Below are 13,590 nucleotides of genomic sequence, written 5' to 3' on the forward strand. Positions count from 1 at the left end.
GTCCCAATTAGTCAAGAAACGGTCATACAAATCAATTCGGAGACCAGAAATTTTCGGCTCCAAAAATCGCAAAAAAAGTAAGGTTAACCCCCTTGGATTTTTGACGAAAATTTCGACCATTTTGAAAAGTGCTGCAATTAATTCTGTAGGGCACTATTCCGACGTAATTTCGCGAGAGAAATCGATTGAGCGCAGTCCCAATACGCTGCGAGAAACGGATCAAAAGTTACAGCCGAAAAACTGCAGATTTTCATCGTCATTTCTCTGCTGTTGTTCCTACGCTCTTTTTAATGTGTTTTTTGAGTTCCTGGGGTCCCAATTAGTCAAGAAACGGTCATACAAATCAATTCGGAGACCAGAAATTTTCGGCTCCAAAAATCGCAAAAAAGTAAGGTTAACCCCTTTGGATTTTTGACGAAAATTTCGACCATTTTGAAAAGTGCTGCAATTAATTCTGTAGGGCACTATTCCGACGTAATTTTGCGAGAGAAATCGATTGAGCGCAGTCCCAATACGCTGCGAGAAACGGATCAAAAGTTACAGCCGAAAAACTGCAGATTTTCATCGTCATTTCTCTGCTGTTGTTCCTACGCTCTTTTTGATGTGTTTTTTGAGTTCCTGGGGTCCCAATTAGTCAAGAAACGGTCATACAAATCAATTCGGAGACCAGAAATTTTTGGCTCCAAAAATCGCAAAAAAAGTAAGGTTAACCCCTTTGGATTTTTGACGAAAATTTCGACCATTTTGAAAAGTGCTGCAATTAATTCTGTAGGGCACTATTCCGACGTGATTTTGCGAGAGAAATCGATTGAGCGCAGTCCCAATACGCTGCGAGAAACGGATCAAAAGTTACAGCCGAAAAACTGCAGATTTTCATCGTCATTTCTCTGCTGTTGTTCCTACGCTCTTTTTAATGTGTTTTTTGAGTTCCTGGGGTCCCAATTAGTCAAGAAACGGTCATACAAATCAATTCGGAGACCAGAAATTTTCGGCTCCAAAAATCGCAAAAAAAGTAAGGTTAACCCCTTTGGATTTTTGACGAAAATTTCGACCATTTTGAAAAGTGCTGCAATTAATTCTGTAGGGCACTATTCCGACGTAATTTTGCGAGAGAAATCGATTGAGCGCAGTCCCAATACGCTGCGAGAAACGGATCAAAAGTTACAGCCGAAAAACTGCAGATTTTCATCGTCATTTCTCTGCTGTTGTTCCTACGCTCTTTTTAATGTGTTTTTTGAGTTCCTGGGGTCCCAATTAGTCAAGAAACGGTCATACAAATCAATTCGGAGACCAGAAATTTTCGGCTCCAAAAATCGCAAAAAAAGTAAGGTTAACCCCTTTGGATTTTTGACGAAAATTTCGACCATTTTGAAAAGTGCTGCAATTAATTCTGTAGGGCACTATTCCGACGTAATTTTGCGAGAGAAATCGATTGAGCGCAGTCCCAATACGCTGCGAGAAACGGATCAAAAGTTACAGCCGAAAAACTGCAGATTTTCATCGTCATTTCTCTGCTGTTGTTCCTACGCTCTTTTTAATGTGTTTTTTGAGTTCCTGGGGTCCCAATTAGTCAGGAAACGGTCATACAAATCAATTCGGAGACCAGAAATTTTCGGCTCCAAAAATCGCAAAAAAAGTAAGGTTAACCCCTTTGGATTTTTGACGAAAATTTCGACTATTTTGAAAAGTGCTGCAATTAATTCTGTAGGCCACTATTCCGACGTAATTTTGCGAGAGAAATCGATTGAGCGCAGTCCCAATACGCTGCGAGAAACGGATCAAAAGTTACAGCCGAAAAACTGCAGATTTTCATCGTCATTTCTCTGCTGTTGTTCCTACGCTCTTTTTAATGTGTTTTTTGAGTTCCTGGGGTCCCAATTAGTCAAGAAACGGTCATACAAATCAATTCGGAGACCAGAAATTTTCGGCTCCAAAAATCGCAAAAAAAGTAAGGTTAACCCCTTTGGATTTTTGACGAAAATTTCGACCATTTTGAAAAGTGCTGCAATTAATTCTGTAGGGCACTATTTCGACGTAATTTTGCGAGAGAAATCGATTGAGCGCAGTCCCAATACGCTGCGAGAAACGGATCAAAAGTTACAGCCGAAAAACTGCAGATTTTCATCGTCATTTCTCTGCTGTTGTTCCTACGCTCTTTTTAATGTGTTTTTTGAGTTCCTGGGGTCCCAATTAGTCAAGAAACGGTCATACAAATCAATTCGGAGACCAGAAATTTTCGGCTCCAAAAATCGCAAAAAAAGTAAGGTTAACCCCTTTGGATTTTTGACGAAAATTTCGACTATTTTGGAAAGTGCTGCAATTAATTCTGTAGGGCACTATTCCGACGTAATTTTGCGAGAGAAATCGATTGAGCGCAGTCCCAATACGCTGCGAGAAACGGATCAAAAGTTACAGCCGAAAAACTGCAGATTTTCATCGTCATTTCTCTGCTGTTGTTCCTACGCTCTTTTTGATGTGTTTTTTGAGTTCCTGGGGTCCCAATTAGTCAAGAAACGGTCATACAAATCAATTCGGAGACCAGAAATTTTCGGCTCCAAAAATCGCAAAAAAAGTAAGGTTAACCCCTTTGGATTTTTGACGAAAATTTCGACCATTTTGAAAAGTGCTGCAATTAATTCTGTAGGGCACTATTCCGACGTGATTTTGCGAGAGAAATCGATTGAGCGCAGTCCCAATACGCTGCGAGAAACGGATCAAAAGTTACAGCCGAAAAACTGCAGATTTTCATCGTCATTTCTCTGCTGTTGTTCCTACGCTCTTTTTAATGTGTTTTTTGAGTTCCTGGGGTCCCAATTAGTCAAGAAACGGTCATACAAATCAATTCGGAGACCAGAAATTTTCGGCTCCAAAAATCGCAAAAAAAGTAAGGTTAACCCCTTTGGATTTTTGACGAAAATTTCGACCATTTTGAAAAGTGCTGCAATTAATTCTGTAGGGCACTATTCCGACGTAATTTTGCGAGAGAAATCGATTGAGCGCAGTCCCAATACGCTGCGAGAAACGGATCAAAAGTTACAGCCGAAAAACTGCAGATTTTCATCGTCATTTCTCTGCTGTTGTTCCTACGCTCTTTTTAATGTGTTTTTTGAGTTCCTGGGGTCCCAATTAGTCAAGAAACGGTCATACAAATCAATTCGGAGACCAGAAATTTTCGGCTCCAAAAATCGCAAAAAAAGTAAGGTTGACCCCTTTGGATTTTCGACGAAAATTTCGACCATTTTGAAAAGTGCTGCAATTAATTCTGTAGGGCACTATTCCGACGTAATTTTGCGAGAGAAATCGATTGAGCGCAGTCCCAATACGCTGCGAGCAACGGATCAAAAGTTACAGCCGAAAAACTGCAGATTTTCATCGTCATTTCTCTGCTGTTGTTCCTACGCTCTTTTTAATGTGTTTTTTGAGTTCCTGGGGTCCCAATTAGTCAAGAAACGGTCATACAAATCAATTCGGAGACCAGAAATTTTCGGCTCCAAAAATCGCAAAAAAAGTAAGGTTAACCCCTTTGGATTTTTGACGAAAATTTCGACCATTTTGAAAAGTGCTGCAATTAATTCTGTAGGGCACTATTCCGACGTAATTTTGCGAGAGAAATCGATTGAGCGCAGTCCCAATACGCTGCGAGAAACGGATCAAAAGTTACAGCCGAAAAACTGCAGATTTTCATCGTCATTTCTCTGCTGTTGTTCCTACGCTCTTTTTAATGTGTTTTTTGAGTTCCTGGGGTCCCAATTAGTCAAGAAACGGTCATACAAATCAATTCGGAAACCAGAAATTTTCGGCTCCAAAAATCGCAAAAAAAGTAAGGTTAACCCCTTTGGATTTTTGACGAAAATTTCGACCATTTTGAAAAGTGCTGCAATTAATTCTGTAGGGCACTATTCCGACGTAATTTTGCGAGAGAAATCGATTGAGCGCAGTTCCAATACGCTGCGAGAAACGGATCAAAAGTTACAGCCGAAAAACTGCAGATTTTCATCGTCATTTCTCTGCTGTTGTTCCTACGCTCTTTTTAATGTGTTTTTTGAGTTCCTGGGGTCCCAATTAGTCAAGAAACGGTCATACAAATCAATTCGGAGACCAGAAATTTTCGGCTCCAAAAATCGCAAAAAAAGTAAGGTTAACCCCTTTGGATTTTTGACGAAAATTTCGACCATTTTGAAAAGTGCTGCAATTAATTCTGTAGGGCACTATTCCGACGTAATTTTGCGAGAGAAATCGATTGAGCGCAGTCCCAATACGCTGCGAGAAACGGATCAAAAGTTACAGCCGAAAAACTGCAGATTTTCATCGTCATTTCTCTGCTGTTGTTCCTACGCTCTTTTTAATGTGTTTTTTGAGTTCCTGGGGTCCCAATTAGTCAAGAAACGGTCATACAAATCAATTCGGAGACCAGAAATTTTCGGCTCCAAAAATCGCAAAAAAAGTAAGGTTAACCCCTTTGGATTTTTGACGAAAATTTCGACTATTTTGAAAAGTGCTGCAATTAATTCTGTAGGCCACTATTCCGACGTAATTTTGCGAGAGAAATCGATTGAGCGCAGTCCCAATACGCTGCGAGAAACGGATCAAAAGTTACAGCCGAAAAACTGCAGATTTTCATCGTCATTTCTCTGCTGTTGTTCCTACGCTCTTTTTGATGTGTTTTTTGAGTTCCTGGGGTCCCAATTAGTCAAGAAACGGTCATACAAATCAATTCTGAGACCAGAAATTTTCGGCTCCAAAAATCGCAAAAAAAGTAAGGTTAACCCCTTTGGATTTTTGACGAAAATTTCGACCATTTTGAAAAGTGCTGCAATTAATTCTGTAGGGCACTATTCCGACGTGATTTTGCGAGAGAAATCGATTGAGCGCAGTCCCAATACGCTGCGAGAAACGGATCAAAAGTTACAGCCGAAAAACTGCAGATTTTCATCGTCATTTCTCTGCTGTTGTTCCTACGCTCTTTTTAATGTGTTTTTTGAGTTCCTGGGGTCCCAATTAGTCAAGAAACGGTCATACAAATCAATTCGGAGACCAGAAATTTTCGGCTCCAAAAATCGCAAAAAAAGTAAGGTTAACCCCTTTGGATTTTTGACGAAAATTTCGACCATTTTGAAAAGTGCTGCAATTAATTCTGTAGGGCACTATTCCGACGTAATTTTGCGAGAGAAATCGATTGAGCGCAGTCCCAATACGCTGCGAGAAACGGATCAAAAGTTACAGCCGAAAAACTGCAGATTTTCATCGTCATTTCTCTGCTGTTGTTCCTACGCTCTTTTTAATGTGTTTTTTGAGTTCCTGGGGTCCCAATTAGTCAGGAAACGGTCATACAAATCAATTCGGAGACCAGAAATTTTCGGCTCCAAAAATCGCAAAAAAAGTAAGGTTAACCCCTTTGGATTTTTGACGAAAATTTCGACCATTTTGAAAAGTGCTGCAATTAATTCTGTAGGCCACTATTCCGACGTAATTTTGCGAGAGAAATCGATTGAGCGCAGTCCCAATACGCTGCGAGAAACGGATCAAAAGTTACAGCCGAAAAACTGCAGATTTTCATCGTCATTTCTCTGCTGTTGTTCCTACGCTCTTTTTAATGTGTTTTTTGAGTTCCTGGGGTCCCAATTAGTCAAGAAACGGTCATACAAATCAATTCGGAGACCAGAAATTTTCGGCTCCAAAAATCGCAAAAAAAGTAAGGTTAACCCCTTTGGATTTTTGACGAAAATTTCGACCATTTTGAAAAGTGCTGCAATTAATTCTGTAGGGCACTATTCCGACGTAATTTTGCGAGAGAAATCGATTGAGCGCAGTCCCAATACGCTGCGAGAAACGGATCAAAAGTTACAGCCGAAAAACTGCAGATTTTCATCGTCATTTCTCTGCTGTTGTTCCTACGCTCTTTTTAATGTGTTTTTTGAGTTCCTGGGGTCCCAATTAGTCAAGAAACGGTCATACAAATCAATTCGGAGACCAGAAATTTTCGGCTCCAAAAATCGCAAAAAAAGTAAGGTTAACCCCTTTGGATTTTTGACGAAAATTTCGACTATTTTGAAAAGTGCTGCAATTAATTCTGTAGGGCACTATTCCGACGTAATTTTGCGAGAGAAATCGATTGAGCGCAGTCCCAATACGCTGCGAGAAACGGATCAAAAGTTACAGCCGAAAAACTGCAGATTTTCATCGTCATTTCTCTGCTGTTGTTCCTACGCTCTTTTTGATGTGTTTTTTGAGTTCCTGGGGTCCCAATTAGTCAAGAAACGGTCATACAAATCAATTCGGAGACCAGAAATTTTCGGCTCCAAAAATCGCAAAAAAAGTAAGGTTAACCCCTTTGGATTTTTGACGAAAATTTCGACCATTTTGAAAAGTGCTGCAATTAATTCTGTAGGGCACTATTTCGACGTAATTTTGCGAGAGAAATCGATTGAGCGCAGTCCCAATACGCTGCGAGAAACGGATCAAAAGTTACAGCCGAAAAACTGCAGATTTTCATCGTCATTTCTCTGCTGTTGTTCCTACGCTCTTTTTAATGTGTTTTTTGAGTTCCTGGGGTCCCAATTAGTCTAGAAACGGTCATACGAATCAATTCGGAGACCAGAAATTTTCGGCTCCAAAAATCGCAAAAAAAGTAAGGTTAACCCCTTCGGATTTTTGACGAAAATTTCGACCATTTTGAAAAGTGCTGCAATTAATTCTGTAGGGCACTAGTCCGACGTAATTTTGCGAGAGAAATCGATTGAGCGCAGTCCCAATACGCTGCGAGAAACGGATCAAAAGTTACAGCCGAAAAACTGCAGATTTTCATCGTCATTTCTCTGCTGTTGTTCCTACGCTCTTTTTAATGTGTTTTTTGAGTTCCTGGGGTCCCAATTAGTCAAGAAACGGTCATACAAATCAATTCGGAGACCAGAACATTTCGGCTCCAAAAATCGCAAAAAAAGTAAGGTTAACCCCTTTGGATTTTTGACGAAAATTTCGACTATTTTGAAAAGTGCTGCAATTAATTCTGTAGGGCACTATTCCGACGTAATTTTGCGAGAGAAATCGATTGAGCGCAGTCCCAATACGCTGCGAGAAACGGATCAAAAGTTACAGCCGAAAAACTGCAGATTTTCATCGTCATTTCTCTGCTGTTGTTCCTACGCTCTTTTTACTGTGTTTTTTGAGTTCCTGGGGTCCCAATTAGTCAAGAAACGGTCATACAAATCAATTCGGAGACCAGAAATTTTCGGCTCCAAAAATCGCAAAAAAAGTAAGGTTAACCCCTTTGGATTTTTGACGAAAATTTCGACCATTTTGAAAAGTGCTGCAATTAATTCTGTAGGGCACTATTCCGACGTAATTTTGCGAGAGAAATCGATTGAGCGCAGTCCCAATACGCTGCGAGAAACGGATCAAAAGTTACAGCCGAAAAACTGCAGATTTTCATCGTCATTTCTCTGCTGTTGTTCCTACGCTCTTTTTAATGTGTTTTTTGAGTTCCTGGGGTCCCAATTAGTCAAGAAACGGTCATACAAATCAATTCGGAAACCAGAAATTTTCGGCTCCAAAAATCGCAAAAAAAGTAAGGTTAACCCCTTTGGATTTTTGACGAAAATTTTGACCATTTTAAAAAGTGCTGCAATTAATTCTGTAGGGCACCATTCCGACGTAATTTTGCGAGAGAAATCGATTGAGCGCAGTCCCAATACGCTGCGAGAAACGGATCAAAAGTTACAGCCGAAAAACTGCAGATTTTTATCGTCATTTCTCTGCTGTTGTTCCTACGCTCTTTTTAATGTGTTTTTTGAGTTCCTGGGGTCCCAATTAGTCTAGAAACGGTCATACAAATCAATTCGGAGACCAAAAATCGCAAAAAAAGTAAGGCTAACTTCTTTGGATTCACGGCGAAAATTTTGACGACTCCGAAAAGTACTGCAATCAATTCAATACTGTTATTGCGTTATAACTATTCAGTTGTAATTTTGCGATAGAAATTGATTGAGTTCCCAATCCGCTGTGAGCAACGCCCGAAAAGTTACGACTGAAAAACTCAATATTCTAGTCGTCATCTTTCTGCTGCTGGCCTTACCATCTTACCATTCGTTCTCTGAGTTCCTGGGGCTTTAATCACTTTAGACAGGGTCATTCTCATCGAACTCCAGACATAACTCAAACGACCCACAATAACAAAGATTTACCCTTCAGGAACTCAGCTGATAAATCCACAAAATGCAGGAAACAATTCTTCGATGCACCATTTCCATGTCATTCGCCGTGAGGAATCGACTCCGCCCAATCTGAATATACTGTGACCAGCCGATCAAGAGTCATAGCCGAACGTTTGAAAGTTTTTACTGGGTATTCAATAGGTCCAGGAGAAAAATCACAAATTCACAGCGTTATAGTTTCAGTTTTAGTAGTGGTACAGTTTATTCAATATCCCTTAATTCTAATACAAGTGTTAGAGCGTCAGTGTAAAGTACTTCAATTAATTTCTAAATATCAACAAAGCGAGGTATAAAATGGAATGAAGAGAACATGGTCCCACGTAACATAAGAAGTCTGACTATTGTATGAGGAATCACAAGTGCAACGGACGTTACCTCAAAAATAATACGCAAATTGTTGTTCAACGCGTTTATTGTTGTTGCATGTAAGTATGGATTAAGTTCCAGTCGTGTACAGATGCAACGCACGTTTGCAGTATCAGATTCATCATGATCGATACTTTCTCCAATACAAGTAACTTAGATTAAAATAAATCCACAAATAAATTCTTCCGTATTTGCAACGTACTTTTCCAGCTTGTGTTCCTACGATGCTTTAAACACTGTTTATAACTGAGTCGACTGTACCGGTCACTTTATTGTCATCAAAAGACCGTTAAAAGTAGCATTTCATTCCCTCGTTCATTCATTTTTCTCATTTGCAAAGTATTACTTTTTCAGGTTGATGCGGTAACTACTTTTCATTTCAATGAAGCGCCCCAGTTCAGTCGGGAATAAAACCACATTTTCAACACGAAAATAAAGCTGATTTTATCCTAGCTTCGCTGAAGCAATAAACCCACCCGCTGAACTAGTATTCGACTGTATTTGCTTTTGACAAAATACACATTTTGCAATCCTTGATTTGAATTAGTTTTGAAGGGTTCGTTTTAATGAATCCATCTTGTTCCGAGCAGTGGATCCTGAGTAACAGCCAAAAATTTCGTCGAGTTTCCTCAGCTGTTGATCGCACATTGCGCAAGACGTCTCTTCCGTCATCCTGAGGGTCCAATTTGTCTGGAAATCGTCATACAAATTAATTCCAAGATAAAAAATATCTACCTTTAAAAATTACACAAAAATTAAGGCTAAGACCCTCGCATTTTGCCGCTCCAATTCTAGACTATTTCGAAAGATGCTGGAATCAATTCTCTAATGCATCATTTTGACGTAATTTTACGAGAGAAATCGGTTACGCGCAGTCCGAATGTGCTGTGAACAACATATCAAGAGTTGCAGCCAAAACAAAAGATTTTTCTCGTAGTTTCTCTGCTCTTGGTCCTACGCTTTTTTCTTTCATTCTGGGGCTCTCATTAGTCCAGAATGATTCAATCAAAATGAATCTGAGCTCAAAAATTTTTCGCGCCAAAAACCACGCGATAAAAGTAAAAATAACCCCTTCATGTTTATTTCTATCCATTTTCGGACGATCTTGAAGAATGCTGCAATAAATTTATTGAGGTTCCACATTGACGTAATTTCGCCAGAGAAATCGATTGTGCGCAGTCGCAAGTTGCTGCGAGTAACTGTTTAACAGCTACATCCAGAAAACGAAAAATTTATCCGCATTTCCTCAGCTGTTGACCATACGCTGTTCTAGATGTTCATCTTTTTATATTATCGTACTCCTTTCCAGATTGCCACGTTAGCGTTTCGTTTGTCAAATAATGTATTTTCATTATTAGAATAGATTATGTTTGCTGTTCGGGTTGACGTACTTCTGGTATTTAAAACTTTGCGTCGAATGTTTCACTTTTTCCAAAACCCTGCACGCTGTGTCAAATGAGCCGGAGGAGTTGCGCATTGTCAGTTATTCCGTAAAAATAAAACTAAATTCCCTTGTCGTGTTGTCTTTCAGGGGGCGCGCTTCGGCGTCGCAGTGCCGCGCTCACGCCTGGCTGACCCGGAAGAGCCCCCCCGCCCCTAGTCCCAAGATTTCCCCTCAGCCGGAAGTAGTGCTGGCGAAAGATAGCGAGATCAGGAATGGGGCGAGGGAGGAGCTCGAGGTAACCAAGGACAATCTGAGGCTGTTCGTGGAACGGTGGCGCGAGCACCCCGACAGTCCGTACGCGGTTGACGCGGCATTTTGCCCGGGTTGCCTGCGACCGGAAGCAGCGGACCTTGGGGAGTCCCTCGCCGGCGGTCTCGAGTCGATATCAACGCGGGGCCAGAGTCCCTCGCCGTGCGGAAGCCTATGGAGTTCCGGGGACTCGGTAAACGGGGACAACACGATCTTGCTCACAGTACCGGGGTCTGGGTCGAGGGGGGCCTTTGATAGGCGGGCCTCAGAGGGGACGGGGACGGGTACCGAGAAGCAGCGGGATCCGGCCGCGCAGATCGTGCTCGCCGAGGAGATAATCAAGCTGTCGGAGCACCTACGCGCCATCGCGTTGGGCCCGCGTCTTTCGGGGCCCAACGTCGAGGGGGCGGCGCCGCGTTCTCCCGCCATGGTGGTCGAATCTGCGTCGATCGGTAGCCACCTGGAAGCGGATGGAAGGCGGAAGCCGAGCGGCGTTGAGAAGAGCGCAGAGGTCAGGCCTGCCGAGCCATCCCCGGCAGCGCGGGGAAACGAAATATCCGAGAAACTATCGAGGATCGTTAGGCAGAGAAAGACCAACGGCACAGCTTTTGGCGGGGTGGGAAAATTCGTCAACCCGAAGGAGGGCTCCGTCGACGTCACCCCTGGTTTTGGTCCAAAGACCAGGAAAACTCGGCGCCCCCCAGAGCGAAGCGACGCCATCCTTTCGGAACACCAGAACACCACGGCCAGCGTCAAAGCCATAGAAAAGACCGATTCCGGGTGGAGAACACGCACTCCCCTCGTGCGGACGAGCTGCTTCTCCTCCTTCAATTCCTCCACGATATCCTCCTCCTCTTCCTCGGAAACCTCGAGGCTGCAGGACAATCGTACCACCGAACCGATGCCGATCAGAGTGCCGCCTACTGTAATCGCCGCGAAGGAGGTCGACCTGACGCCTCCGTGGCGTCGAGCGAAGCTGCACCGGTTCACGGAGTCCGGTCGTGACGTACCGCGGATATCCAATCTCCGGGATTTGCACCGGAACCTGAACCTTGATGAACCAACGAGTACGAAGAACCTACTTCTGCAGTTACTCGAGGAGTGGGACAACGGGCAGGCCGGAACTCGGCAGAACGGCATTGGCCGGAAGTCGGTCAGCCTCGACTGGTGCGGCGAAGAATCCGTCGCCAGGCGCTCAATGAACTCCTTGGCCGAGTACTTCCAGTCTGAACAGCAAAAACCGCCCCCTGGCGACCCGACGCCCTCGGTCCACCGCTGACTGGGGGCACCGTCCCTCCCTGTCACTGCAAACGCCTCGACTCTTCGTTCTCTGTACCGTCGCGGTTTACTCGCGGCTTTGCCTATTCGCCATTTCAACTGTTCTAGCCCGAACAAAGCAAACGAAATACATAGTTGACCGTAATAGAATGATCCTTCGTTCGCCAACTGCTCGATTCTCACTTGCCTAATTATTAACCGTAGCATCGTACTTCCTCGTTTTGCATATGCGAGTTACACTCTAGGAGGGTGTTTTGTACGGCTTTTTTGATATTGCACGCTGTAGGTATTGTAGTTGAACTAGTGAATTTAGGTGCAATTCATAAATCGAGCAGTTCAATTAATTAATGTCGAGTTAATCGAAACTTATTGATAATACCCGGAAATGTAGTTAAATAATAAATATAATATATTATATAAATATACGAAAAGTATTGTTTACATGTCTAAATACAGAACGAAGGGTATATCGTATTACCTGTACTATATAATATACATGTATTTTTCACCGTTCATGACACGAGAGCTGTACCAGAAGTTATGCAGAATAAAGACTTTTTATTCTTCGAACAGATGACTCGAAACTTGAACTGTATATAGTGACGAAAATGTCGCTCAGCTTCGTTAGATAAAGATAATAACAAACAGCTACATAAACGACCTTTATAATTATTTTCTTGCATAAGGCACCGAGGAAATAGAAATTCAAAATGAATATTTTTACTCGGCCCCGTCGCTTTAAAGCAATACATATTAGACCTAATAATATGTCTACAGTGGTTCGTAAGACTCATCACTTTAACGAATACTAACGAACTAGAGAAATGCAGACAAGTTATTCTAGCGTATAGAAATACACAGTAGTTGGGTAGTTTATTGAAGGGTACCAAGATAAGGAAAAAAACGGACAAATAAGCGATAAATAGAATAAGAGCGTGATATACGTACTTGCCTTTTGTGAGACCAAGAATCGAAACTAAGTTTTATATATGCAGGAAACGGCCGAGGGCAGACCAGTTGGTGGAACATCGGTGGCTGGAGGCGGCGCTCGACAATCCGATATCGAAGGTTCGCCTGAAGCGTTACGTTATCAAGAAGCGATGGGTGAAGGCGGTCAACACTATATTGGCCCTGAGACGCATGGGAGCCCGAATAGATCTCGAGCTAGTCTAGCAGTTTAGGAGAAAACCGGTGACTCTCAACCTTTTCGTCACATCCCTCGTTCGCCCCATCCCTGATTCTAAATTCCATTAACAGACGGTTGAAGTGAGTGAAATATCTGCTTCGATGGATAATCAAATTAATACGTACTGACGCTGATTATAATTCTGTATTATATTGTATAATTATAATTTACATATAACTCGATATTATATTCCGTGTATAGAATATAGTATAATATGATAATATAATGGAGAAATTGTGTATTTTAATGATGAAATAAATAAAGGAAATATTAATACGACATTCACGATCTTCTACCCTGGCGTTCTTTTTATTATCCTGAGCTCAGAGGAATCTGATACGCTTGCCAAAAAGTTACCAAAATAATACGTTGGCCGCAAGCTATGTACACGTATGACATGATCTTTCATATTATAGATGTACGCATAGTGGCTCGGATGCCAGCCTATCGTGGGCAGATACCAAGTTTATTGGATTTTTCATGACGATGTCGTGGGCACGGCTGTTTCATTCGATGAAGTAACAAACTTGCCTCATTGTCAGTGAATCTAATGGCGAGGAATCTAATTGTTCGTAAAGATTAAACATGAGATAGGCCTTATATCGTTCTCCCATAACAATCCAGACAGCGAATATTTTTTTAATTAAATTTCACATGAAAGTAAAAAAATAATCATCGGATAAAAGATGGAAACTGTTTGGTAATAAGAGCGCCTTACTATAGGCAACTCAAACGACAGTCTTGCTTGCAGAAATAATCTCTTCTTTATCAAGAGTTGGTTACTTAGGAATCTGCCTACTTCTATCAAGAACTTACCAACGGAGTCGAATGTGGTGAGCTTCTGTCGATAACTCCTG

At 41.9% G+C, this 13,590-nt stretch overlaps 1 protein-coding gene across 2 annotated transcripts in view; it reads left to right on the top strand.

The window, feature by feature from the left end:
• LOC124412721 (calcium/calmodulin-dependent protein kinase type II subunit beta-like) overlaps positions 1-12,433 on the top strand; it is a 48,687-nt gene extending 36,254 nt beyond the window's left edge. For both annotated transcript variants that reach the window (XM_046892842.1, XM_046892843.1), the window contains one exon: positions 10,108-12,433. In XM_046892842.1, the coding sequence (XP_046748798.1) occupies positions 10,108-11,548 (1,441 nt within the window). In that variant the 3' untranslated portion in view covers positions 11,549-12,433. The remainder of the gene's footprint in view (positions 1-10,107) is intronic.
• The last annotated feature ends 1,157 nt before the right edge of the window (positions 12,434-13,590 follow it).

The sequence above is a fragment of the Diprion similis genome, chromosome 11, assembly GCF_021155765.1.
Source record: "Diprion similis isolate iyDipSimi1 chromosome 11, iyDipSimi1.1, whole genome shotgun sequence".
Lineage (NCBI taxonomy): Eukaryota > Metazoa > Arthropoda > Insecta > Hymenoptera > Diprionidae > Diprion > Diprion similis.